At 60.3% G+C, this 26,940-nt stretch overlaps 2 protein-coding genes across 8 annotated transcripts; one reads left to right on the top strand and one right to left on the bottom strand.

Moving 5' to 3' along the window:
- Positions 1 to 1,407: 1,407 nt before the first annotated feature.
- On the bottom strand, positions 1,408 to 17,158 carry PRPF31 (pre-mRNA processing factor 31). 3 transcript variants are annotated; one of them, XM_054511629.2, is made up of 15 exons: positions 17,026 to 17,084; positions 15,344 to 15,453; positions 13,967 to 14,151; positions 13,805 to 13,865; positions 11,521 to 11,604; positions 10,840 to 10,937; positions 9,861 to 9,967; positions 8,272 to 8,441; positions 6,340 to 6,497; positions 4,981 to 5,070; positions 3,883 to 4,010; positions 3,730 to 3,802; positions 3,166 to 3,294; positions 2,973 to 3,071; positions 1,408 to 1,802 (listed from the first exon to the last, which is right to left on the bottom strand). In XM_054511629.2, the coding sequence occupies exons 3-15, from the start codon at positions 14,141 to 14,143 to the stop codon at positions 1,677 to 1,679; spliced, it is 1,500 nt and encodes a 499-aa protein (XP_054367604.1). In that variant the 5' UTR covers positions 14,144 to 14,151; positions 15,344 to 15,453; positions 17,026 to 17,084; the 3' UTR covers positions 1,408 to 1,676. The 3 variants fall into 3 exon arrangements, with proteins under 3 accessions (XP_054367604.1, XP_064436955.1, XP_045748191.1); XM_064580885.1 differs by having other exon boundaries at positions 15,344 to 15,448; positions 17,026 to 17,067; XM_045892235.3 differs by lacking the exon at positions 15,344 to 15,453 and having other exon boundaries at positions 17,026 to 17,158.
- Positions 17,159 to 17,177: 19 nt separating this feature from the next.
- On the top strand, positions 17,178 to 26,925 carry TFPT (TCF3 fusion partner). Of its 5 annotated transcripts, XM_064580901.1 has the most exons (7): positions 19,991 to 20,127; positions 20,404 to 20,523; positions 20,769 to 20,927; positions 22,705 to 22,775; positions 26,023 to 26,092; positions 26,184 to 26,402; positions 26,775 to 26,925. In XM_064580901.1, exons 2-7 carry the CDS (start codon positions 20,467 to 20,469, stop codon positions 26,892 to 26,894), a joined length of 696 nt encoding a protein of 231 aa, XP_064436971.1. In that variant the 5' UTR covers positions 19,991 to 20,127; positions 20,404 to 20,466; the 3' UTR covers positions 26,895 to 26,925. The 5 variants fall into 5 exon arrangements, with proteins under 5 accessions (XP_064436970.1, XP_054367615.1, XP_045748234.1 ...); XM_064580900.1 differs by lacking the exons at positions 20,404 to 20,523; positions 20,769 to 20,927 and adding an exon at positions 17,178 to 17,306 and having other exon boundaries at positions 19,869 to 20,127; XM_054511640.2 differs by lacking the exons at positions 20,404 to 20,523; positions 20,769 to 20,927 and adding an exon at positions 17,207 to 17,369 and having other exon boundaries at positions 19,869 to 20,127.
- Positions 26,926 to 26,940: the final 15 nt, after the last annotated feature.

The following is a 26,940-nucleotide window of genomic DNA, read 5'->3' as shown; positions in this document are numbered from 1 at the left end:
TTTTAAATCTACTGAGATGATTCCAACAGGCAGCTCATCTGATACAGAGAATTTTCTAGAAGTGGTTCTCAAAGTGAGGTTATCAATCAGCAGCCAAAACATCACCTGGGAACTTACTAGAAATGTACACTTTTGAGTTCCCACCCTAGACCAACTGAAGCAGAAACCCTGGGCCCTGCAACCCTGGTTTTAACAAGCCACCCAGGTAATTCTGAAGCATTCTAAGCTTTGAGCATCTCTGTTCTAAGATTCTGCAGGACTGCAGCACGAGGTGAGTCAGATCCCCTCTGACTCCGGCCAGGGAGGTGGAGGTTCTGAAGAGGGGCAGACAGAGCACCCTTCCCCGGCAGACTCAGCAGCAGAGATCAGCCAAGTTCGTCACTTTTCAACAGGGCTGATTTAAAGGCTTAGGAATAAAGCTGGGGAAACCGAGTTCAGTGACCTGGGGCAGTGTAGCCATTAGAAGGAATGTGATGTGAGGGGAGAGATTCAGAGAGCTGCTGAGGTCCACAGAGTGAGCCCTGAACGGAGACATACTTGGAGCAAGTATGGCAGGGGCGGCCCAGAAAGAGGAACTGAGGAGATATGTCAGACAGGACCCAGCCAGCCAGAGCCCCAAGGAGAAAGTGTGAACTGGAGGGTGGGAGACGGGCAGAGGTAGGAGGCATCCCCTTCCTACAGGGTGGGTTGTGCACCCACCTCCTGGGTTACTAAGAGGGGCACTGACTGACCTCACAGGTCAGTGACCAGGGCTCCCTCCCCAGTGCACTGTGAAGCCCAGCTCCAGAGCACAGCACATGGGCCCCCAGGTGGCGTCTTCCTTAATTAGTGCTTGCAGGGTAGCCCCAGGGACGGCCCCTGCCCACAGCCTTGTCCCCACCTGCCTGCAGGCTGCGTGTCCTCAGCCTGCACCTTCCAGCCAAAGTGAAGGGGACCTTGGCTGAGCCCCAGTTCCAGGACAGACTGACCTGGGAGGAACTCTGAGAACACTGCGTCCTGGCCGGCAGGGAGCCTGTCTGCTCAGCCCCATCAGGGCTTGGCACAGCAGGGTGGGCAGGGAGCCCAACGCTAGGCACGTCCCGGGCACCTTTCCCGTCCTCACAGGTGGCCCTCGGCGTTCGGGGTGGAGGCTTGGAAAGGCGAGGCCACTCACCGGACACCACAGCCACGCAGGTTGGCCTGTTCGCAAGGCTGGGGCTTTCAGCGGCCACATCCCTTGGTCAGAACGACTGACGTTCTCCAGGTGGACTGGAGACACAGCGGGCTCTGCTCTTCCTGGGATCCATGACAGGGAAGAGAAAGGCCAGGGATGGGCCCAGACACCACCTGGATCTGTGCCCCCAAACCCCACAGCTCAGACTCCTCCAGTCACACGTGTTTGACAAATAACCACTCCCCAGGAACAGAACCTGATAATGTGCTTTTAATGGCACTTTTTCAAAAGTATCTCCCTTCCTAGTTAAAATACAAAAGAGGAGGCATGGTGAAGACTGGCTCTGCCCCCCTGCAATGGGGAGCGATCTTGGTGCTTGGGGGGCTGGGCCTCCTCCCGAGCCTCCCCGGACAGTCCTGGCACCGGGCTGAGGACGGAACCTCCCAGCCCTATCCTGACCCCGATCCCTGCAGAAGGGTGGGGCCTGTGCAGCTTCAGGGGCAGCCGCCCAGGGCGCAGTGCCTCAGGTGGACATGATGCCGCTCTTCTCGCCCTTGACTTTGAGGAACTCGGCCATGCTGGAGAAATACTTCTGGTTGGCCTCAGCCACCTTCTTCTCGGCTGCTTGCGGGTTCACAATTTCCAGGCCCTGGGCAGGTGAGGGAGGTGATGATGGGGTGGGGAGATGGGCTGGCCCCTGACAAGGCCCCCCACCCAAGTAAGAGAAGTGTGAAATGTCCAGGAGACCCTTCTCAATGGTCCTCGGGCTCCAGGTAGACATGAGAACAGTTTAGCAGTCACCAAACCACCCCCACCCCAAACCTGGGAGATTCTGACTCTGTGGGTCTGGGATGGGGGAAGAGTGGGGAGGACCTAAGCATCTGAATTTTTAACAGGTCCTCCAGGCGATTTTAAAAACAGCAATGTTTCAGAACAGCCAACCAAGGAAACCAAGTCACAGAGCTGAGCGGCTCGCCTGCGGCCCTAGTGCAAACCGTATCAACCCTCTGGTGACACAGAGACCAGCTCTGGGGGCCCCACACTGGCTGGCACCATTGCCAGTATCTTCCACGGGTAACTCTCACCTCCTCGCCGAGGCCTCCCTGGGCAGCTCCAACCCAACACCTCGCTCCCTCTCCCCCTTTCCTCCCTGCACTTTGCACCTTCCACTTTCCGGCAGACTCTCCACCGTACCTATCTGACCCCGCCATCCCATAAGCTCCGTGAGAGCAAGGCTTACTGTCCGTGCCTGGGGCTCTATCCCGGCGCCTGCAGCAGTGCTCGGCACTCGGGGGCTCAGTACACCCTCGCTGACGGAGCAAATGAGTTCAGTTACTCGGCACAATGCCGTGGGACACGCTGGCCCTCCTGTGTGGGTGAGCCGAGGAGGACAGGTGCGGTGGCTCCATCCGGTGCCTCGGTGGCTGGGTCCCAGCCAGCTAGCTATGAACTTCCTTACGTGGAGCCCTGAGGTGGTCCCCACCACCCAGCACCCCAGGGTGGGCTGAGCCGGCTCGAGGTCACAGGGGGTAAGTGGTCACCTGCAGGCCCAGCCCAATCCTAAAGCCGGCTGTGCTTTGCAGGCACGACGGTTTCCCTTCTGTCCCCACGAGCCTGAGCACCAGGAACCGCGCTCTGCCTTCCAGGGGCGTCCCTGATACACTGTCCCCAACAGCCCCGTGAGGAACTCCGTCATGTGCCCGCTTCCCAGGCTAAGAAGCTGGAGCCCAGGGAGAGGAAGGGGCTCGCCCAGGGCCACGCAGAGAGCTGGGAGCGGAGCCAGTGCAGAACCGGGCCTCCCGACTCCAGCGCACAGTACCTGGAGTGGGGTGAAGGCCACACTGGAGGCGGTCCCCGAGGAGCGGTCACGGATGGTGGACTTCCCGCCGTACACCACGCTCTGCTTCTGCAGCGTCCGCTGTGGGGGGAGGCGGGGACGGGATGTCTGGGCTGGGCCCGGGCTCTCCCAGCAGAGCTCCCTCACCCCCGGCCCCACCCGGCCAGGCCCGTACCTGCAGCGTCTTGGAGATCCTGGCTTTGGTGGCCTCGTTCACCTGAGTCTGCCGCACACGCCCGCTGCCCGATTTGCCCAGATGGCCCAGGCTGAAGCCCAGGTCCTCTTGGTAGGCGTCCTCCTCAATCTGGTGGGAGGGAAGGTATCCCAGAGTTGGCCACCCTCCATCAGCCAGATGCCCAGGCATTCACCCGATTCAGGTGCCTGCTGGGCCCGGTGAGGAGCGCAGGCCTGTTACCGCTCCCTGAGCTTACAGCTGAGAGGGGCTGCGTGTGGGTCTGTGTGTGTGCGGGGCCAACAACCAAAACTGGGCTCACTGACGAAAGGACATTTGAGTTAGTTCTTGCAGGACCGCAGGATGATGCTCAGACAGTGAGACCGGCAGAGGTGAAGCCTGGGGAAGGGCGTGTACAGGACGGCAAGGCTGGGGAGGGATGGGGCCAGCACTGAGTGCTACGCTGGTCCCTTTGGGGCGCATGGATGTGGGGGAGAGACGAGGTGGGTGGTGCCCCAGCACAGAGAAGAAGAAATGCGAAAGGAGCCTCAGGGTTAAGGGTGTAACCTCTCCGAAGCTCATGCGGTTGGCCTGCTTCCGGATCTCGGTCAGTCCCAGGCGCTCCTTCATCTTGCGGTACCTGGGGATGGGCGCCGGGGGTCAGCTGGGGGCAGGAGCCCCTCCCTTCCCTTCCCAAGCCCACCGGCCCCCAGGGCCCACCTGCGGCCGCCTCGCTTCTTGCGCTGTCCGTCGAGGGGGGCAGGCAGTGGCTTCACCTGCTTCACAGGCGGCGGCTCCTGCCACTTGTCAAACTTCCGCTCGATCTCATCCTTCAGTTCATAGCCCACCTGGGGAGGGCAGGAGGGTCCCCTCAGGGCCCTGCCTGGCCATCGGCCTGAGCGCAGCGCCTGTCCCCAGGCCTGGGGGGCCTATCCTCTGTCAGGGTTTAGTCCCAACTCAGACTCAGACCTCTCCCTGCACCCCTCACATAACTGTCTCCTTGACGGAGGATGCGAGCAGCCCCCCAAATGCAACAGGGCCAAACCCAATGCCTGCGTCTCCTCCCCAGCCTTCGGCCTTGGCCTGCACAGGTGGGCAGAGGGGGTCACCTGGGAGCCTCACCTCTGTGGTCTCGGCCCCACCAGGCTCTTCCTTCAGGAAAGACCCCAAATCAGCCCCCCATCAGCACCTCTGTTGCACCAAGGTCTCTCCAGGACACACAGGCTCTGCATGACCTGCCCCGTCCCACGGCCTCCTCTCCTTAGCTTGCTGTGTGCCAGGCTCAGGGCCTTTGCGCTGGCCATTTCCTCTTCCTGGGACTCTTCCCCCAAGCACTCACTTGACCTGCTTGCTAGCTTCACTTGGGTGCACGCTAGACTGTCACCTTTTCAGAGAAGCCCCCCTGACGTCCTGGTTAAACCAGCACCCTCCCTCCCTCGCCAGCCCAGCACCGTCTGACCCCATCTCAGCATTTACGTAGCACCCCTGGACACACCACAGATGTCTCGTCTCCTCACCGCCCCCCGCCTCCCCTGCCAGAACGTGAATGCCACAGAGGCAGGGCTTCGGTCTGAGTGGCTCACAGCTGTCCCCCCAGCACCCTAACCAGTGGTCGAGAGAGAGGAAGAGGAAGAAAGAGAGAGAGAGATGAAGCCCCGAACGCTGTGCCAGGCTGGGTGTCTGGACGCCAATAGGCGAGATAGAAAACACACCCACTTTCATGGATCAAGGCTGCCAAGAAGACAGAGGTAAACTGAACAAAGACAAGGCTGGTAGAGGAGACAGACCCACACAGACGGACGCCTGCCCACACCTCACCTTCCCTTCCGTGCTCTCGTGGAAACTGTCCACGCGAGCTGCCAGCGTGCACTTGGCGGCCACCAGCCGGGCCGCTTTCCGCCGGAGATCCTGAAGCAGCAGAGAGGGGGCAGAGTCCATAGGAGGCTTCCTCGGCCAGCACCGAGCATTCCCCAAACCGCAGCCGCCACCGGCTCACTTTCTGCCGGTCAGCGGCTCACCATTCCCACTACGTGTTGCCGTAATAGCGTGTTACGGCAACAGACCATCACTGTCACGGTTTTCTTTCCACCAGCTTATTAACAACTCGAACCCATTTGCGCAGACAGATGCATTACTGCAGGTGGAACACCATCACGTGCCAAAAACAATCATTAAGACAGAAAACATCCATCTGTGTTTCAGAAAGGACGGTGGCCCACGTTCTGAGATACACCAAGACGGTACACGTAACCCCCAGCCCCACATCTAACTGATAACGATAACGACGTTAGCAGTGACTGCATGTAACCTTGCCCTAAGAGGTCCGCCCTCGGCCCTCACCCCCCGGGTGGTGATCTCTGCTGGCCTGGGGGGCCTTGGACAAGGCAGAGACCAACCATGGGATTGAGGGTGGGGGTCTTTGGGTTACAGGGTCTCAACCTGGAGCCCAGATCAGCCACCTGGGCTACCTGGTCACATCCGCACAACTGAGCCCCAGTGCAGACTCCGAACTTCGAGGCTCAGCTGGGCTTCCCTGGGGGCGGGTCCCCCTGCAGGCTGTCACGTATGGAGGCCACGAGTGATGTGTCCTGACAGGGAGAGGAGGACTGGAACAGCGGTGGCTGGCAACTCTGGCCCCTGCCCCACACACTTCCTTCCGTGGCCGATGTGAGCCTGTCCTTTCACAACGACACACCATAACCCGAGTGGGTCAGCTTGGAGTCTGTACGTCCCTCTAGTGGGTTGCTGAACCTGAGAATGGTTTGGGGACTCCTGCACTTGTAAGCTAATGCTGACGTCACTTGTTACGTACAACTGGGACGTGAAAGAGTTTCATATATAGGAATCCTAATCTTAATCTAACCCCATGAAGCAGATCCCATTCTCCCCACTTCACAGACAGGCACACTGAGGCACAGAGCTCCCGCCTCCTGCCCAGTTGTCAAGTGCAGCTCTAGAACCCCAACCCCAGCACATGTGCTCCAGGGTCCTTGTTCTGATGCCCCATGTGACCCTGTTCTCTGAGCTCCTGACCACGGTCATTAGCTAGGGCCAATGGGAACTGAGGCACAGAGGGGGCTACTTGCTCTCTGGACGAGGCTGCGCCTGGCTCTGCAGAAGGCTCCACGGGGAGCCACGTGCCAGGTACGGGGGTGGGGGTGGGGGGCGACGACTCACCGGGGGCAGCGACTGCACAATGTCGCTGTGGTAGATGTAACCGGTGTGGGGCAGCACAGACGTGGACGAGAAGCCGGACAGCGTCTTTCGCTGGGCCCCAAGCAGCATGATGTTGCAGGCAGGCATCTTGGAGAGGTTGGTCAGGCCCCCAGCCACCCCTGCAACAGGAGGGAGGGAAGGAAGGAGGGACAGAGGGAGGATGTCAAGAGCAGCCCAGGGTGTTTGCCTGGGGGCTCACTGCGTGCTGTGTGTCTCTGTGTGAATTTCTGGTTGAATTCCTGAGCTGGCCCCGCCCCAGAGGGCTGACGAATCCCGTTTCGGAGGGAGGATTCAGAGGCGGCTCAGAGAGGTGAAACCACCTGCCTGAGGACACACAGCGAGGAGACGACCCAACAGGAATGTCTCCCCTGAGTCTGCAGAGCCACACGGCCCCTGCTCTGTGCGTCTCACACCAGCTGCCTCCACAGCGGGGACGCCCTGAGGACGGGGCTGCCGTCAGTCACCGCTGGGCTCGCGTGAGCACGTCTGCAGGCCCGGGGAAGAGGGGCTGCAGGTAAAAAGGCCTCTCTGATGGGGGTCTGCTGTGCGCCAGGCCCTGCGCTGGGACACACGCCTCCCGCACAGGCACCGCAACCCGTGTGCGAGAACGGCCCCCACACGCTGACATCACGATCCCCGCAACCTGCAACCCTCTGCAGATGTGGACACGCTAAGGACCTTGAGACGGGGTAAGTGGAAGAGAAAGGGGAGTCACAGGGAGGTGAGACAGGAGACTTTAAGATGGGGGATGCAGGCGGCCTCTGGGAGCTGGAGAAGGCCAGAACGGATCCTTCCTAGAAGCTCCGTAAATATAAAGGAACGCAGGAACTGGCCGACACCCTGATTTCAGCCCAGCAGTCACAGGACAGTAGCAAAGCCCTATCACCACTGGGGAAACCGAGGCACACGACGTCACCTGCCCAAAGACGTGAGGTCAGTGAGGGGGGAAGGAAGACCCACACTTGAGATTATCTTGCCCTGAAACCACTGCTTCTTTCTACCCTGCAACTCTGCACGCACCTGCCACCCAGGGCTGTGCTGGGGCCTGGACTGGATCTCCCGCCATTCCTACGTCGGAGCCCTACCCCCCAGGACCGCAGAACGGGACTGTGTTGGGAAATGGGCCTTGAAAGAGGTGATTAAAGTGGAAGGACGTCATCGGAGGGGCCCTGATCCAGTACGACCGGCGTCCTCGTAAGAAGAGATGAGGCCACAGACGGCCACCTACAAGCCAAGGAGAGAGGCCTCCGCAGGGCCCAGCCTGCTGACCGGCTGCTCCCGGACTCCCAGCCTCCAGGACTGTGTGACAGTGAACCTCAGTGTCTTAGTCCCCCGCTGCCCGCCGCCCGTCTGTGGTACTTGGTTAGGGCAGCCCGAACAACCCAGCACAGCTGCTTCATCGAACTCCCCCGAAGAGTCTCTCGGCTGAAGGGGCGAGGAGCCCAAGAGGGCGCTGAGACTGCAGGGGGTGGAGGAGGAGGGCCCACCCTCAGTCCTAACTCATCGCCAGGACTGCAGCCCCCATCTCGCGGATGAGACGCGGTCCTGAGAGCCGACGCTGCTGGGGCCGGCAGCCCAGGCGTCTGCGCAGAGCTGGGAGCTGCCGGGACGTGCTGGCCAAGCGGGGCCAGGCCCTCCAGCAGCCGTGCTACCTCCCTCTCCAGCCTGTCCAGTCCAGCCCGGCTCAGGGCTACCACCCCGTCCCTGTGCTGCAGGAAAAGCAGGGTGGCTGACCTCTGTGATCTCCAGGAGGGAGGACGGGGCGAGGGCAAGGGGGACAGGGTGCTGGGGCCCTGGGCCAAAGGCTCCGTCTCAGACAGGAGGGATGAGGCTTCCCCAAGGGCGCCCTATCCAAGGATGGCCCTCTGTCCCCACTCTGCCCCCGGGCCTCACCCATGATCTTGGCGGCCGTGGATGCCCCGATGATGATGGAGAGGTTGGGTGCGATGAAGGACATCCGAGACTCCACGTACTCGTAGATGCGGTGCTTGGAGGCGTTCAGCTCTAGCGCCATGTCGCAGGCCTCCTCCAGCCGCTCCAGCCCCTCCTCCGACAGCTGCTGCCTGCAGTGGGGAAGGACGTGAAGGGGTATGGGTCGGACGCCGGCCCCTCCGGGGTCGCCTCTCTGACCGGCACGGAAGCCCGTGTCCCCCCAGCTGTGTGCACGTCCGTATACACGTGTGTCCCATCGGCCCTGAGGCCTGGAAGCGAGGGCTGTGGGAATCCTAGTTCTGGGTGGGCACGGCGCTTGCCGCCTGGACTGGGGCCTTGCCTGCCCACGCCGGTGTCTGCCAGGTCGAGCTGGCGTCGAAGCCTCTGCCCATGTGCCCCCGTCAGCACCTCCTCATCCTTCAGGTCTCAGCCTTGCCGGCCACCGAGGCCCACTGTCACCAGCTGCGACCAACTGTGCCTATTTATGGCCTCTCCATGTCCCGCCCCCTTCTGGTGTGGGACCAGCCGGCCCTGGAGGGACCCACACTCGTCTGACTCTCAGCAGCATGGAAGATGCTGGGCAAGTACTTGTGGCCTGAAGCCGCAAGGGGGGATGTTATCACTGTCGTTTTACAGAGGGGGGACCCGAGGGCCAGATGGTGAAGGGGCCTGGCCTGAAGCCACAGTGCTGGTAACCAAACCCAGCCATGCCCCTCCCTCCTTCACCCCATCTGCGCTGTAAGGCGCACAGAGGAGGGACCACGGGGCCGGCCGGGGGCCCCTGCAACCAAAGCCCAGTGGGCTGATGCCCAAGGCTGCCCCCAGCAGGGGCAAGCTAAGAGCCCCCTTGTGGTCCCACTACAGAGCTCGGTCCCTGCCTGAGGCTGAGTCGTCACCTCCTCCAGGGAGCCACCCGGCCCAGTAGGACAGGTGCCCCTCCTCTTGCGCTCCATGCCCCGCGGCACCCCGCCTGCACTCCGACACTCGCCCTCCAGCCTTCGACCTGTGTGTGCACCTGCTTCCTCCCAGACGGGAGCTTGGGCCGGGCAGGGCAGGGCAGGCAGACTCTGCTTTGCTGAGTTCTCTAATCTGCCCTCAGAACAGTGCCTGGTGTTGGTCAGCATTTACTCGATGAACAGAATGGCAGCCCAAGGGAGGTCTCCACTCCACAGGACTTTGCTCTGGGGTTACAGACATTCCTTCCTCTTAGGCACAGATACCAGAGGGAAAGGGGCAGACCAAGGGGCCAACATGACGTCCCTGCCTTCGCAGACATTTTCATTCCAGTGAGGGACAACACGCCAGAGACAAACGCTTCCACTACAGGTCTGCCCTCTGCCTCACCGCTCCCGCCTACAGGCTCCTCACTGACTGAGCATCCTGGGCCCAGCACGGTGCCTGGCTTACAGCAGGCCCTCATCACACACGTGTGGAACAGAAATGAACTGTCCTCCTGAGACGGACACCTGGGCCATGGGCACCCCAAGATCCTCATCTGCAATTAGATGGGCCTGAGAGGGCCCCAGTGACTTCTCCCCCTGTACACACACCCCTGTGTGGTGGAGGCGGTCACGCTGACGACCATGATGGTGGCGTTGGTCAGGATCTGCTGGAGGTTCTCGTTGTTCTTGCACTTGTCCAGGCTGTTACCCAGCTCCTGGGGGCAAGAAGGCAAGAGAGGGGAGGCACAGAGACTCGGGGACAGCTGATGTCTATACACAGGGTGCCCGCCTCCTCCCAGTGCCGGGGACTTCACCGCTCAGAGCATCGGCAGCATCTGCCCTGCACGGCTGGTCCAGAACTGGACCCGGGTAGACCCGCTGCCTGCACCAACTCAGGGCGCAAATCTGACCACACCACTTCCCTGCGAGTACACCCCCTGCCACCATCCTCACCTCCTGGCCTCACCAGGAGACTCCTCACTACTGTCCCCACCCTCACTAGCACCTGACCCTCTCATGGCTTTCCCAGAAGGCCCAAAGCCTTGGAGGTCACATGGGACCCAAACTCGTCAACTTTGCCCCTCACTTCCTCCTTTCTGAACACACCAGGGCTGGAGACCATCTCAGGGTCTCGATACTCATGACTTCTTCCCCCAAATCTCTGCACGGCTGCCCCTGCGTCAACCTTCAGATCTCGACTCAAATGTCACCTGGTCCAACCACTGTTAGTGGCATGAGGGACCCCCTCATCTCCCTCCCTGCTTTCTCGGCCTCGAGCAGCCCCCAGCCCCTCCTGGGAGACCCATCCAGGGAAGCAGCAGGATCGGAGGTGGGGCAGAAGAGCCCTGAGAACATCCTTTCCAGGCTCCATCCCTTTCTTGCTGGAAAGCCTGGAGCAGCTGAACCACCACTCATCCTCCTCCAGTATCTCCAGGCCTCAAGAGAACAAGGAAGGCAGCTGAGACTCGGGCATCCTCACTCTGGGTCATTCACCTGCTCCCTGCCACCCCCCCACCCCCGCCGCCTTCACACGAGGGGCCATCAAGGGGACTCGGTTCCTCCCGAGTCCTGACCTCTCTCCACTCACCTTGACCGTGCGGATGTAATCCAGTGCGTTGGGGACCAAGGACTCCAGCTCAGGGAAGCGCTTTGAGTACTTATCCCGGATGAACTTATGGATGATGTCTAAGGCACACGGGGAGGACCGATATCTGATGAGTGGGCAGGCAGACTCTGCTGGCTGTCCCCAGCACCCATCTCCCCTTCCTCCTTTAGTAACCGAACCCCTTTAGTAACTGAACCCCAATCAGCTGGGCTCATAGACATGCAGCAAAAAAGCTCTGTTTCCCTGCTGCCCATACGGCTGGATGTGGCCACGTGAGTTTGTTCTGGTCTATGAGATGTGTTCTCAAGTGACACTTGCAATTTCCAGGTCACTCCCTTAAAGAACTGTGCCCTCCTCTTCTTTCCCGTTTTACTAGCAGGGATGTGGAGGTGATGGCTAGAGGCTGACAGTCACTTTGTACCCTGACACATGCAGCAGGTCAACAAGATAGAAAGCGCCTCACCCAGACTCTCACATTAGAGGAAAGCACTCTTCCTTCTTATTTAAGCCACTCTGTTACAGCAGCTGAACCTGGATTTGAACTAGTATGAGGAGTTTGGGGGAAGGCCAGCGGGATCCTGCCTGTCCCCTCCTTGGGGACGGGGGAGGAGGGTGTGAGGGACACCAGGCAGAGCCGTCTCTGCTCGCCTTCCCAGCACTCACTCAGTTCGTTCTCGATCTCCACGGTCAGGTTGTTCGCATCCACGATGACCCGGTATTCGGGGGCCGCCTCGACTGGTCCCATCACTGTAAGGATGACAAACCAGCCTGGGTGGGTGGGTGTGTGTCTAGGCTCCCACAGCTGGGGGAGTCACGGGGCAGCGGGGTGTGGCTGGAGGGGACGTGGGGGCCAAGGAGAAAGCCTAGAGGTGGGCTTACATGTCAGCCCACCTGCCATCTCTCTCCCTCCAGGCCAGGCCACATATGACCCCATCTCGCTCCGGGACTAACCCCTCCAGGGGCTCCCCACACCACTGACGCTGAGGGTCAAGCTCCCCAGACGGGAAGCCCCGTGAGGACAGGGACTGCGTATGTCGCCCACAGCTATGCCCCCGGTGCCCAGAACAGCGCCTGGTTGGGTATGTGTCGACTGTCGGGCTCCACGGTCTGGCCTCTGCACCGTCCCAGCCCCACCCTCTCGAGACGCCTCTGTCTTACACAGGCCAGCCAGGAAGGACTGGCTGCAGCGCCCGAGCACTCAGAGCCGCTTCACTCTCCTCTGGGCCTCTGCATACGCTGTTCCCCTCCCTGGCACGTCCCTTCCTCACACCTGTTTCTGAAGTTCCTCCCCAGGTTGTAACGATCATGACGACGACGACGACACTGAGGACGTTATCACAAGCCGTAGGCGCAGCGGCCGACACACAGGACGTACCATGTGGGCCACTGCTCCTGGAGCCTCCCAGGTATTGCCCTGTTTTCCCACAACCACCCAGGGAGGCTGGCCTTGCACGAGACCAGTGACGCAGAAAGAGAAACGGAGGCACGTGGCCTGATGCAGACGGCAGAGCTGAGATCTGGCCCCGGGGTCCTCTTTTTTTTTTTTTTAAGATTTTATTTATTTATTTGCGGAGAGAGGGAGAGGGAGAGTACCAGCAGGGGAAGTGGCAGGCAGAGGGAGAAGCGATGTGGGGCTCGATCCCAGGACCCCGAGATCATGACCTGAGCCGAAGGCAGATGCTTAACCATCTGAGCCACCCAGGCGCCCCTGGGGTCTGCATTCTTAACCCCGATGGCTCAAATGTCTCTGTGTCCTGAAGACTCAGAGGCACCTCGGGATCCTTCCCTCCTTTCAGGAGGCTCAGAGGTCTCCTCTGTGCTCCCAAGGCACTCTGGCCACATCCAGTAGACACAGCCGCCACCCAGACTGGCGATGTCCCGTGTCCGCTTCCCCGACCCCACACCAGGTGAGATCACGTCTGCCTGAACCCAGAGCCTGACCTGACATCCTCCGTTCCCCACAGCTCTCCCGATAGAGTAGCTCCCTGGCCTTGTGCTCAAAACCCCACAGGATCTAGCACTTTCTTCTGCCACCTCTGCCACTCCAGAGGTCTGAGGCTTCGCACACACAGCTCCCTCTCCCAGGGCACACGGCTGCTATTCTTGGCCTGGTGTATTCATGCTTCAAAGCCCATTTCAGCAATCAGCTCTTCCCAGCCTCTGAGGCAGGGTCAGCCCCCACCTAGCAGCTCCAGTGTCCCGCGCTCCCCCCACCCAGCAGGCACCGCCCACAACTGTCCAGACCTGGCCTGTCTGCTTCGCCAGACCCCGAGCATTCTGAGCCGAGACCTGGGCGGATTCCCCGGGGCACTCAGTGCCCACGCAGGCCTTCCACAGGGCGCCTCACGAAAACTTTAAAGGAAGGAAGGAAGAGTGGGTCTGCCTGCTCTGCCAACAAATTCCGGCCCAGAGCTCCACCCTGTCAAGAAGAATGGGTGGCAACAGGAGCGGCCTCCCAGAGCTGGGCTGAGTATTCAAGAGACAACCCAGCGTTCCTCAAAGCTGATGATCTGGTAACTGCACATCTTAGGGTTACTCTCCATTTACCAAATGACACCAGGTTTCCGCTCACAGTAGCAACAACTTTCCTTCTTCAGTAAATTGAAGGAAAAGAGTATGCTGACCTAAAGAAAACATGAAGTAAATAATAGAACAAGTGGTTCACAGATGTGGCAAGACCCTTAACCAGTCACATGAACTCCTGAAGCCTGAGCAGCCTTGGGGTGAGTCCCACTGCGGCTAGCAAGCACTCAGCACAGAGCACGGACTTCAGGGGTGTCAGTTTTACAACAGGATGTATTCTCAGGAGAGAAGACTGAGTTGGGATGGAAAAGAAAAAGAGGGCTCTCCAGAAGGCTGAGAGGCAACAGACCGAACTTTCAAAGCTGCAAGCAGCACAAGAGCCCAGGGGCTGGGTGGGCGAGGGGGAGTGGGAGGCGAGAGGTACCTTCTGAAGCCTTGGCCTGCTTGCTGATATACTCCTCAATCTTCATCATGATCTCAGCGAACTGTTCAGGAAAGACAGAGAGTTGGAACTCAGGACTCTTGAGGAAGAAGAGCGACCGCACGCATCACCCCTCCCGGCAGCTTCTCTTTACAGCCCGCTCACCATCTTGCTGTCCCACAGCTTGGCGATGCTCTTGACTGAATCCCCGGAAAGATCCAGCTGCGTCTCCTCCTGCACATCCTCGATTGCTGGCTCCTCTTCTTCCTCCCCATAGCTTCCTCCTTCCTCCTCCTCTGCCGCCTCCTCAAGGTCAGCCAGGAGCTCATCTGCCAGAGACATGCCGAGGCCTATGGGGAGGGAGAGCAGGGTCCCCCCTCGTTAATGAGAGGGGCTTCTCCCCCCAGAAGGGCCTGGTCCTTCTTGGATTGACCCCACAAGCATGCAGGCTCCATAAGGACAGGTGTTTTCATGTGCTTTGTTCTTCAGCCCAACTGTGCCTGGCACATAATAGGTGCTCAATAACTACCGAATCGCTCCGTGAACAAACCTCCCAGAAGCAGGTGGTCTCCGGTCATAGCTCACACCACTCACCCTTCTCACACTCCCTTTACTGGAAAAGACACAACACGCCCCTCATGCCGCCAAGCCTTAAAAAATCTACATCCTCCCCTTGATGAGATGGGACCTCTCCTCAGATCTTTTTTTGTCCTATAACAGAGACCCCTCCCCAAAATTGTTGAGCCCCAAATGAGTGACAGATAGCCTAAAATACTGATCTCCCCAGCCACGAGGGCAACCAGGCGGGGCCTAAAACACCTAGAGCCCCCAGGCTGATCCCCTCTGACCATGAGCAGCCTCCTCACGTACCTCAGATGCTGGACAAAATGAGTATTTTCTTTGAGTCCCATAAAGTGGAAAAGAACGAGAAGGACTACTCAGCAAGGTACCATACCATCCTCCCCACGGCTCTTACTTTTCAAAATGAGAAACCCGTCGTCCTCCTTCCTGTTCTTTCCCGTTTTCCGTAAGACAAATCCCCTTCCTCGTTTCCTTCCCTTCTACACCACCCTCCCTTGAAGCGTAAAAACAGAGACTTTGGCGCGGGTGATCTGTGGAGTGTAGCACGCTGGGGGCTGGGCAACAGGGAGAGCAGAGAACTCCCGGCCAACGTCAACGCGCAGTTTATGCGCAGCTGCAGACATGCCTTGCAAGTGGGATTGTCGCTTGTACGGTGCCAGGCTTTTTCTTTTCAAGAGAAGAGATTCAGAATCTTTACGCAGAATCTCTCCGTTTCAATGTTTCCTTGTAATCATTCAAATGGATAATTTAAAACTGAGGCTCCCTGCTCAGCGGGGAGCCTGTTTCTCCCTCTCCCTCTGCCCCTGCCCCCTTGTGGTCGCTTGCTCTCGCTCTCAAATAAAAGAAGGAAAGAGAGCTTCTCTTGTGCAGAGAAAGTGAAGAGGGTCTCCGTATGAGATCAGTTTCCCCTCACCCCCTCCTCTCTCCCTTGGGTGCGATATCCCCTTTGTTCCCACTTACCTGCGTGGTCTCACGTGTGCCTTTCCCTGAAACGCCCCTCCTCACTTTCCCCGCTGAGCAGGGAGGCCGATGCGGGGCTCGATCCCAGGACCCTGGGATCACGACCTGAGCTGAAGGCAGACACTTAACGACTGAGTCACCCAGGCGCCCCTCTTTCCTTACAGAGTATACCCCCCTCCCCATCCATATAAGACTTGGGTATCTCTGCATGTCCTCTCTGTTTCCCCACTCAACGGTCAGCAGACCTGGGCATCACATCTGTCTGTTCACAGCCACGTGCTCATCATCTAGCTCAATGTCTGGCACGTACTCGGTACTGAAAAATATACCCGCTAAACGAGGGGACGATCTTATCTAATCCCTACGCCGGCCACATCACGCTCTTTCTCCAGGTCTCTGAGTGTATTATTTTCCATCCCTCAGGCGGGAGCACAAACATAGTTTCCCGCAGCGTGCATCTCCGAGCCCCGGGCTAGGCCCTAAGCCGCTGTTAATGCATCTTAGGAGCCCTTTCGTTCATCCCAACACTTAAAGACTACCTGGATTTCTTTTTTTTTTTTTTTTTAAGATTTTTTATTTATTTATTTGACAGAGAGAATGAGAGAGAGAGCACATGAGAGGGGGGAGGGTCAGAGGCAGAAGCAGGCTCCTCGCTGAGCAGGGAGCCCGATGCGAGACTCGATCCCGGGACTCCAGGATCATGACCTGAGCCGAAGGCAGTCGCTTAACCGACTGAGCCACCCAGGCGCCCCAATAGGTCTTCTGGTTTTGTTTTGTTTTAAGATTTTATTTATTTATTTGAGAGAGAGAGAGAGCACATGAGAGGGGGGAGGGTCAGAGGCAGAAGCAGACTCCCCGCCGAGCAGGGAGCCCGATGCGGGACTCGATCCCGGGACTCCAGGATCACGACCTGAGCCGAAGGCAGACGCTTAACCAACTGAGCCACCCAGGCGCCCTATTTATTTATTTTAAAAATATTTTGTTTATCTGACAGAGAGAGAGAGCACAAGCAGGCAGACAGGCAGAGGGAGAGGGAGAAGCCAACTCCCCACCGAGCAGAGAGCCCTACAGGAGGCTTGATCCCAGGACCCCCGGATCATGACCTGAGCCGAAGGCAGTCGCTCAACCGACTGAGCCGCCCAGGCGCCCCAAGACTGCCTGGATTTCTAACATTTGCAAATGCCCGTCTTCCCCGTTAAGTGACGTTTCTGCAGGACCAGGGCCCGTACCCCTTGCTTCCCGGCTCACTATGCCCGCGATGAGCTCGCTCCGAGCCAGCCCGCCGCTCCGGCTGCAGCGCCGCCGGGACGCCCGTCGCCCTCCAGTCCTCACACTCCTTCCTCCCGCCCGAGCCCTCCTCAGCCCTCAGCTCCCCTCCCGCGCCCCTCCTGCACACGGGACGCGGCCCGCCACCCCGGGGCGCCCCGCCGCGCCCCGCGCATCCGCGATTACGTGACTACGTGATCACTACCTGACCAAGCCCGTCTCCCCAGGCACCAGGCACAGCGCTGAGCGGGCGGGGACCAGCGCCGGCTCCCGCCACACCGCCACAGCCCTGACGCTGTGGGGCACAGAGGACCCCTGCGTAACCAGTCTACCAAGGCTGCCCCTCTCCCTGCACACGCCCGCCCCCGGGCCCGGGGACCCGGCCCCCGCCCTCCCCTCGACTCCCTCACACGCACCTCTCCCCGCCTCTCACGACGGTGTCTAGGGAAAGTCGCTTCCAAACAGCGGTCGGCGCTCACTGATGACGTCTGAGTCTTGCGCCGGCGTCGCGGCCAAGCCGCGCTCTGATTGGCTCCCGCCCCTCGTCATTCCCGGCCGCCTTTGGAACAACAACTTTATTAGCTCCTGCCGCTACGCGCAGAAGCGGTAAGGAGGAGACGAGAGGGGACTTGTCGGCCTGCCGGCCTGCCAAGCACTAACCCTGCTAAGCGGGGAATCGCCTTAACCAGACGAGAAGGTGCGGAGACGAGAATAAAGACGCGGGCTACTCAGACGACTGGGGAAGGAGTGAGACGAGAAGGCAAGGCCTTTAAGCCGGGCGGGACTCGGGAGGGGAGGGGGAGGGGGTGGGCAGCGAGGCCGGAAGCCGGGAACTACCAGTCCCGAAAGGCGTAGCGGCTAAGTCCCGGATGCCGTGGCGTGAAGCCTGATGGGACGGGTAGTTTTGCGAAGGACTTAACGTAGAGGTTTGCGAGGTTGGACGGCCTGAGACCCGCGGCGCCCGGAGCGGGAGACATGGAACTGGAGCAGAGAGAGGGGTGAGTGGCTTTGGGGAAAACTACCACTCCCAAAAGGCATTGCGGCGCATCACGTATAGCCGTCTGCACTTTTACTTGAGGGCGGGTGGGGAGTGTAGTGCATGCAACTGCTTTCGTTCAGCGCTCTCAGGGACCAGGGTCTGTACTCGGGCATCCTGGGAGAGAAAGCTACGGGTTTGGAGTTCTGGATCTGAGAGATGACGAGGTTGGAGGCCCGGACTCCCGGGTCTGAGTGAGGCGACGGGGGCTTGAATTCCCTGGGATTCTCGGGGAACAAGTCTGGAAGTCTGGGCTCCCGGGTCTGAGGGAGGAGGGGCTGGGGGTCTGGACTCCTGGGTCTGAGGCAGGAGGGGCTGGGGGTCTGGACTCCTGGGTCTGAGGGAGGAGGAGGGGCTGGGGGTCTGGACTCCTGGTCTGAGGGAGGAGGGGCGGGGGGTCTGGACTCCTGGTCTGAGGGAGGAGGGGCGGGGGGTCTGGACTCCTGGTCTGAGGGAGGAGGGGCGGGGGGTCTGGACTCCTGGTCTGAGGGAGGAGGGGCGGGGGGTCTGGACTCCTGGGTCTGAGGGAGGAGGGGCTGGGGTCTGGACTCCTGGGTCTGAGGGAGGAGGGGCTGGGGTCTGGACTCCTGGGTCTGAGGGAGGAGGGGCTGGGGGTCTGGACTCCTGGTCTGAGGGAGGAGGGGTGGGGGTCCTGGGTCTGAGGGAGGAGGGGCTGGGGGTCTGGACTCCTGGGTCTGAGGGAGGAGGGGCTGGGGGTCTGGACTCCTGGGTCTGAGGGAGGAGGGGCTAGGGGTCTGGACTCCTGGTCTGAGGGAGGAGGGGCGGGGGGTCTGGACTCCTGGTCTGAGGGAGGAGGGGCGGGGGGTCTGGACTCCTGGGTCTGAGGGAGGAGGGGCTGGGGTCTGGACTCCTGGGTCTGAGGGAGGAGGGGCTGGGAACCTGAACCCCTGGGTCTGAGGGAAGAGGGGGCTGGGGGCCTGGACTCCTGGGTCTGAGGGAGGAGGGGGCTGGGGTCTGGACTCCTGGGTCTGAGGGAGGAGGGGCTGGGGTCTGGACTCCTGGGTCTGAGGGAGGAGGGGCGGGGTCCTGGGTCTGATGGAGAAGGGGCTGGGGGTCTGGACTCCTGGTCTGAGGGAGGCGGGGTGGGGGTCCTGGGTCTGAGGGAGGAGGGGCTGGGGGCCTGGACTCCTGGGTCTGAGGGAGGAGGGGCGGGGTCCTGGGTCTGAGGGAGGAGGGGCTGGGGGTCTGGACTCCTGGGTCTGAGGGAGGAGGGGCTGGGGGTCTGGACTCCTGGTCTGAGGGAGGAGGGGTGGGGGTCCTGGGTCTGAGGGAGGAGGGGCTGGGGGCCTGGACTCCCGGGTCTGAGGGAGAAGGGGCTGGGGGTCTGGACTCCTGGTCTGAGGGAGGAGGGGCGGGGGTCCTGGGCTCCTGGGTCTGAGGGGCTGGACTCCTGGTCTGATGGAGGAGGGGCTAGTGGCCTGGACTCCCGGGTCTGACGGAGGAGGGGCGGGGGGTCTGGACTCCTGGGTCTGACAGAGGAGGGGCGGGGGGTCTGGACTCCTGGGTCTGAGGGAGGAGGGGCTGGGGGTCTGGACTCCTGGGTCTGAGGGAGGAGGGGCTGGGGGTCTGGACTCCTGGGTCTGAGGGAGGAGGAGGAGGGGCTGGGGACCCGGACCCCTGGGTCTCAGAAAGGAGGGGCTGGGGGTCTGGACTCCTGGGTCTGAGGGAGGAGGGGCTAGGGGTCTGGACTCCTGGTCTGAGGGAGGAGGGGCGGGGGGTCTGGACTCCTGGTCTGAGGGAGGAGGGGCGGGGGGTCTGGACTCCTGGGTCTGAGGGGCTGGACTCCGGGTCTGATGGAGGAGGGGCTAGGGGTCTGCACTCCCGGGTCTGACGGAGGAGGGGCGGGGGGTCTGGACTCCTGGGTCTGAGGGAGGAGGGGCTAGGGGTCTGGACTCCTGGTCTGAGGGAGGAGGGGCGGGGGTCCTGGGTCTGAGGGAGGAGGGGCTGGGGGCCTGCACTCCCGGGTCTGACGGAGGAGGGGCTAGGGGTCTGGACTCCTGGGTCTGAGGGAGGAGGGGCTAGGGGTCTGGACTCCTGGTCTGAGGGAGGAGGGGCGGGGGTCCTGGGTCTGAGGGAGGAGGGGCTGGGGGCCTGCACTCCCGGGTCTGACGGAGGAGGGGCGGGGGGTCTGGACTCCCGGGTCTGATGGAGGAGGGAGCTAGGGCGGGAGGTTCAGGGTCCCTGAACCCCCTGACCTTACAGGACCATGGCAGCTGTGGGCTTTGAAGAGTTCTCAGCGCCGCCAGGCTCAGAGTTGGCACTGCCTCCGCTGTTCGGTGGTCACATCTTGGAGAGCGAGCTGGAGACGGAGGTGGAGTTCGTGTCTGGGGGTCTGGGCGGCTCGGGGCTCCGGGAGCGAGATGAAGAAGAGGAGGCCGCCCGCGGCCAGCGGCGGCGCCAGCGGGAACTAAATCGTAGGAAGTACCAGGCGCTAGGGCGGCGCTGCCGGGAGATCGAGCAGGTAGGTGAGTGCGGATTCCCCCGTTTGGGGGCCCCCTGGCCAAAATTACCCATTTCAGGTCTCTGCCTGTCCACGTGCCAGCCTTCTTTATCTAGCTGGGTGACTCTTTCATTCATTTATTCTCCACCTGTTATGTGTCAGGCACCGTAAGGCCTCTGCAGAGCCGTGTGCTCTGTGAGCGGCCCTGACGACCCAGATCGGCTCACTGATGTTTGTAGGTGCCCCTCACGTTCCCCACTAATCAGGGTTTCAGGGCTCCCATACCCCTCACATCAGGCCCTCACGTCCTGACCACTCTGCCGCTTGGGTCTCCCTTGGATCCTTCTGCTCTCCATCCCCATGGCTCCTGCCCCAGACGCGGTTTCTCTCAGCTGCATCACTGCATCGGCTTCCTGGGTGAGGATGAGGAGCGCGCAGTTGGCAGGGACCAGATCTTGAAAGGCCGGGAACACCAGGGCGTGACGTTTGGGTTTGGGTTTGTTGTTTAAGTGAGGGGGAGTTGTTGGAAGGTTTCAGGCGGGGGAGGGACAGGGTCAGGGCTGGGTGTTTGGAAGACTGAGCTTGGTTGTATTAGTCTCCTAGGCCTGCTGTAAGCGAGGACCACGAACTGGGCGCTAAGTAACAGAAATGCACTGTCACAGCTCTGCAGGCCGCAGGTGCAAGATCAGGCTGTCAGCAGGTGTCAGCAGGGCTGGCTCCTTCTGACGGCCAGGGGAGGGGTGGTGGTGTGGAGAAGAATCTGCGACCTGCGTCTCTCCTTGCATCGGTGGTTGCTGGTATTCATCAGTGTTCCCCGACTGGTGGGTCTCTACCTTCACCTTCACGTGGGGTTCTCCCTGGGTGTGCCTGTCTGTGCCCCAGTTTCCTCCTTGTATGAGGACACGGGCCCGCTCACTGACCTCATTTCACTTGATTACCCCTGCGAAGACCCTATGTGCAAAGAAGGTCCGTTCTGAGGTACTGGGAGTTAGGACTCCATGCCTTTTGGGGGGACACCATCCAACCCCTAACGGTGGTGGTCTGAGCTGGAGCAGGGGTCAGGAGACAGAGCAGGTGGAGAACAAGGACGGACGTTCAAGCCCTCTTCGGATGAGGAGCGCATCAGGCTGCCTGGAGCAGGACAGACGTTTGCTTTGACAGATGTCGGAGAGGGCCACATGGGAAGTGGGAGCAGGGGGAGTGCTTGGAGCAGGTCAGCTCCGTGTATTAAAATGTACTCCCCAGCAGCTGCACCCCCCGTGGCCAGCTGCTCCTGGGCAGCCAGTGACAGCTAGAACGTTCGCAGGACGCTGTCGGTCACGTGGTCTTACGTCCACGTACGCACACAGGTGTAGTAGACAGTAGGGAGACAAATCAGATGTGATCTACACAAACCAGATGCTCTGCGTCTTGTACTAGGTGGCTGTTGGCTCCACCCCGTCCTACGCTCACCCCGACCTACTTCCCTCCTCAACCACCCCCTCAGCTCTTGTCCCCTGGAGACTCCTCACGTGAATTCCACGATAGCAGTAATATTTCATCCCCGGCATCCTGTGTTCTCAGGGCTTCCCAGTACACGGGTGGTGACATCAGGGTGACCGTGGTCATGTGGGAGCACCCACTGTGTGCCAGGCCTGCCCTGGGCTTTACAGACAGGATGTGTCAGGACGCCCTGCTGCCTCTCTGCCCTCCCCCCACTCCCTGAAATGGCAGCAGAGACCCCGAGCCCCGTTTGACACATGGATACCAGGGTCCAAAGGGACTCCATTTGATTTGCTCAAATAGAGCTGGTATTTGAGTTTCTGCTTATTCCACCCCATCAGGAATAGGGGGTGGTGTTATTCCTGTTTTACAAACACAAGCTCAGAGGGGTTCTAGGTGACTCGCCCAAGGTCACACAGCTGAAAGGGGCAGGCTGGGGTTTGAACCCAGGTCTTTCTGACCCGGGGCAGTACCTGCTCATTCGTGACTCGGCCCACACACCTCTCTGCTGGACCTAAAGTAGCCACCGCCTGCCTAATCTCCAGCAAGTGGGCCTGCGCGGTGTCCCCCCAGCACTTTGCACGGCAGGAAGTCACACATTCAGCAAATACTGATGGAGAACCGCACCCCCTCGCCAGGTTCTGCTCAAGGCATGGGGACCCAGGCACAACCTGTGTCCTTTGAAGCTGATGGTCTGGTGGGGGAGACAGTGAGCAGGAGAAGTGGGTAGGCTAGAAGGTGGTGAGGAGTGTTATAAGGGAAACTGAGGCAGAGAGGAGTGGCTGGATGCACGGGGGGCACGAGGAGGGAGGGGGTGTTGCAGTGTGGCGGGAGGTCGGGGTGGACTACCTGAGCAGGTAACCTCTGAGGTCAGACTTGAGGGCGGGAGCTCTGCAGGCGTGTGGGAAGGCCCCCAGGACGAGAGGAGGCCAGCTGGGTGCAGCGGATGCGAGGGAGAGGAGCAGGAGGGGCCCGAGTAGGGAAGGAGTGGGTGCAGTAGGCCCGGAGGATGTGAGGCACTGTGGTTGGCTCCCTGGGGCCCCGCCGGGGCTCCATTCACCACGCATGGAACGAGTGGAGTCCAGGTGACTTGTGCTTCCTCCTGCCTCCCTGCAGGTGAACGAGCGGGTCCTGAACAGGCTCCATCAGGTGCAAAGGATAACACGGAGACTTCAGCAGGAGCGGAGGTAACCCCTTGCATGCCCCCCTGGGCCCCGTGCCTCTGCTCCGGCTGCTGTTTCCACCACCTCTCGCGCTTCTTGCCTGCTTCCTGTCCACCCAGGCCTTGTGGGAAGGGCTGAGCAAGGGCGGGGAGGCAGGTGCGCTCCCTTTGAATGGGACGCACAGCAGAACAGAAGCTCAGGATGTAGAGTCCCACGCTTGGTTTCAAGCAGTTTTGCTGTGTGACTCTCAGCAGGCGGCATCCCTCTCTGAGCCCATTTCCCGTCTCACGGAGGTGGCTCAAATCTTGTGGCTGCTGAGGATTGAACAGAAGCTCATGGGAGGAGCCCAGCCCAGAGCCTCCCGCCACGCGCCGTGTCCCCGTGTCTGGAATGCGCTGTGACCCGGCCAGTCCTCAGGCCTGCACTCACCTGACCCACAGGATGCGCCCGCCCTCAGGCACCTCCTTGGTGTCCAGGTCCCTTACTCACCTGCTCTCCCTGCCTCCTCCTGGCCATTCCTCGCTCCAGCACCCCAGGGCTTGGCCCTGGGTCCCCCCACGTCCACACCTCCGCTCTCCAGCTGGTAGCCGCAGGTGGCGACTTAACCCGAGACTTCGTTAAAATTGAAACTTAATGTTGGTCACAATAAATTTTAATTCACTGGAGTGCAATAGAAAATCCCGTTCCTCGGTTGCACTGGCCTCTGTTCACGTGCTCGGCAGCCACCAGTGGTGATTTTTACCCAGACCAACTAAAAGGACGTTGAAACTTGCATTCCTCGGTGGCGCTCACTGCATGGTAGCTCAGCCCTGACCTCGGCAACTGAGCTCGAAACCAAAACGGCCTCAGAAAGTTCCTCTGTGGCTGTCACCACGTGGCAGGGGCTCCGCGACAGCGACAGGTGGCCAGAACAGGACGTTTCTGTCCTCACAGAGGGTTCTGTGTCCGGAGTGTCACAGCACCGTGGTCCTTTGAATCCTGTCTGCAGCTCTTTGAACTCGGTGCCCTTTGCCAGCCGCCTGCCGGACAGTGACTTCTGGTCACGTCACACGCAGGCACAAGCTGACCCTGACCTTGCCCCCTGCCCCCGGTCCGCTCCACATCAGAGAATGAACCCTCCCAGCTGCTGCTTTCTCTCTCACCTCCTCGCCTGATGCACCCTCAGAACAGACCCAGGACCCAGCACCCTGGGCCAAGGCACTCAGCCCCTTGCCCAACGCCTGCCACGCTTGCCCCGGCCTCCCTGACCCTCCCGAGGCTCCTGCTGCAACACTCTGGGTGAACCTTTTTTCCTGGTTGTACCGTTAGCCAGGATTCTCTCTCTCAGTCAAACCAAGAGAGTTTATGAAAGGGAAGACTGGCCTTTATGGTTAAAACATTGAAAGTTCGGGAAGGGATCTGCACGTGCTAAGCTTCCCCTAACCATACAAATCAGGGTGATTGTTTTTTGAACAGTCTATCTGGAGCTCAGCCCCGTGCATCTCAGAGTGTGGCCCCTGGACCAGGAGTCTTGGTACCACCTGGGAACTTGCCAGAAATTCGGGGGGTGGCCAGGAGGTCTTCTAAAATGTAAGACATGCCACTGTGTAAAAACAGTATGGCACTTCCCCCAAGTTTAAAAACAATTACCATATGATCTAGCAACTCCGTTTGTAGGTATATCCCCCGGAAGAGTGGAAAGCAGGGCCACTGACGTGCCCGCCCATGATCATAACGGTATTCATAGCAGCCCAAACGTGGAAGCATCCGAGCATCTATCTGCGGATAGATGAACACAGTGTGGTCCACACGTAGGACCATCCAGTCTTAAAAAGGAAGCTACACCACGAACGGTGAAGACATTGTGCTAAGTAAGCCAGTCACAGAAGGACAAGTCCTGTGTGATTCCACTCGTGTGGGGACTTAAGTTCACAGAGATGGAGAGCAGAGTGCTGGTTGCTGGGGGCAGGGGAGTGGGGAGTTGTTTAGTGGGACCGTTTTACTTGGGAAGATGCAGAGAGTCCTGGAGACAGATGGTGGTGATGGATGCACAGCAGCGTGAATGTGCTTAATGCACTGAGCTGGACACTTAAAATGGTTAAACTGGCAAGTGGTATGTTATGTGTATCTCATCACAAATTTTTAAAAATTCTTTTTTCAAAAGTAAAAAATAACTAAAAAATAAGACAGACCAAGTCACTTCTCTGCTCCCAACCCCACATGGGGTCCCACCAGAGTCAGAGCCAGAATTATCCTCCAACGGCCAACAGGGCCCTGTGTCAGAGGGCCCGTCACATTTTGCTCTACCAAGAACACCGCACACATGCTGCTCCCACCTCAGGGCCTTTGCACTGGCTGTCCCTTCTGCCAGAAATGTTTTTCTGTCCCTCCTTCACCTTCTCAATGAGGCATCCCCCACCATCTTTTGAGGTTCCAGCCCTCTTCCAGTATCACGCGTCCTCCTTCCTGCTTTCCAGCTTACTCTGTTTTGTTGACTTGCTGATTGTCCCCCGAGTTCAGGAGGCTCAGGGGTTTTTGTGCAGTTCCCCGATGTATCGCCAGCACTGAGAACGTGTGGTGCAGACCAGGTGCACACACCCACCTGGAAAGAGACTGCATGTAAAGCACCCCGCCCAGGCGCTGGCTGCCAGGCAGCATTCGGAGCTAAAACCCCCCGAGGTTCTGGGCACCTGGGTGGCTCAGTCGGTTAAGCGTCTGCCTTCGGCTCAGGTCATGATCCCGGGGTCCCGGGATCGAGTCCCGCATCGGGCTCCCTGCTCGGCAGGGGGTCTGCTTCTCCCTCTGACCCTCCCCCCCCATTCTCTCTCTCTCAAATAAAATCTTAAAAAAAAAAAACAAACCCCAAGGTTCTTAGAAGCGGGGACCGGGGGAGGCAGAGAAGGTAGCACCTGCAGGAGTGCTCTGCGCCCATCTTTGTCTTGCCCTCCGGTTACGGATAAGGACAGCGGCTGACACCAGGACATACGCTGAGCACTAGGAGATGCCCCCGCTAGCAGCAGTGTCACCCTCACGGCGATGCGCCCGCTCAGCGTTGTCCTGTCCTGTCGACTGAGCAGGAAACAGGTGCAGAGAGGTCCCCTTGCCTGGCCCAGGGTCCCACCGGCTGCTCAAGTACTTGGCACCCAGGACTCAGACTTGGGAGCTCCGAATCTTCTGGGTCTACAGGTCCAGGACCACCTTGGCTTCGGAGCTGGGGCTGGGCTGTGGGGTACCCCTTCCCCCACCACCAGACGCTGAGGTTGTGCCCTTGGCGGGCTCTCTCCGGACACAGGTTCCTCATGAGGGTGCTGGACACCTATGGTGATGACTACCGCACCAGCCAGCTCACCATCGTCCTGGAGGTGAGCACGGCCTCCCGGCGGGCTGGGGCTGGGGGGCCAGGGGGCTGGGCACTAGGACAGAGTCTTCCCCTGCTGCCCCTTCTCCCCCCAGGACGAGGGCAGCCAGGGCACAGATGCTCCCACCCCCGGCAACGCTGAGAATGAGCCTCCAGAGAAAGAGGGGCTGTCCCCGCCCCGAAGGACGCCCGCACCCCCCGAGCCCAGCAGCCCGACCCCGGCTGAGGGGCCCAGCGGACGCAAGAGGCGGCGAGCGCCCCGGGACGGACGCCGAGCAGGAGCTGTGCTGACCCCAGAGCTGGCCCCAGTGCAGGTGGGACCAGGGCTTCCGGGTCTGGCAACAGTGCTGTGGGGGCTGGGCTTTGCAGAGCTCGCAGGCTCGGGGCTGGGGGGCTGGGGACGGGGCTGGGGACCGCTGGAGAAAGGAGGTGGGACTGGAAGGGCTGGGGTGGGTAGGGAAGGAGAAAAAGCCGGAAAAAGCCAGGTGAGGGCTTGGGTGGAAAAGGAGAGAGACTTGGAGGAGGCTGGGGGAGAAGGTTGGAGCAGAGGGGGGAGGGAGGGTCAGGGACCATGGGGGAAGGGAAGGCGGGAGTGTCGGGGCGAAAGCCCCGGGTGCACAGAGGAAGCTGAGGAGCCAGAACTGAGGCCGGTGGGCCTGCTCACGCCTGTTCCTTCTCTCCCCCAGATTAAAGTCGAGGAAGACTTTGGCTTCGAAGCAGATGAGGCCCTGGACTCCAGCTGGGTTTCTCGGGGGCCAGACAGACTGCTGCCCTACCCCACCCTAGCCAGCCCCCCCTTTGACTGACCCCCACCCCCAATAAACTGACCCCCAGAAACGCCTTGGCTACTCT

The sequence above is a fragment of the Mirounga angustirostris genome, unplaced genomic scaffold (genome assembly GCF_029215605.1).
Source record: "Mirounga angustirostris isolate CCGP_5_RB_7025 unplaced genomic scaffold, mMirAng1.0.hap1 SCAF_16, whole genome shotgun sequence".
NCBI classification, from domain to species: domain Eukaryota; kingdom Metazoa; phylum Chordata; class Mammalia; order Carnivora; family Phocidae; genus Mirounga; species Mirounga angustirostris.
Note: the sequence above shows the minus strand (reverse complement) of the source record. Positions and strands in the feature narration are given on the sequence as shown.

Coding starts and splice junctions, on each gene's coding strand:
- PRPF31 (XM_045892235.3), bottom strand. CDS start 14,143: ATGTCTCTGGCAGATGAGCTCCTGGCTGACCTTGAGGAGGCGGCAGAG. Junction 10,938..11,520: donor GGAGATCGAGAACGAACTGA/GTGAGTGCTGGG, acceptor CGTGTGCCTTAG/ACATCATCCATAAGTTCATC. Junction 9,968..10,839: donor ATTACATCCGCACGGTCAAG/GTGAGTGGAGAG, acceptor TCTTGCCCCCAG/GAGCTGGGTAACAGCCTGGA.
- TFPT (XM_045892278.3), top strand. CDS start 17,585: ATGGAACTGGAGCAGAGAGAGGG. Junction 17,608..19,868: donor GAACTGGAGCAGAGAGAGGG/GTGAGTGGCTTT, acceptor CTGACCTTACAG/GACCATGGCAGCTGTGGGCT. Junction 26,403..26,774: donor CAGAGCTGGCCCCAGTGCAG/GTGGGACCAGGG, acceptor TCTCTCCCCCAG/ATTAAAGTCGAGGAAGACTT.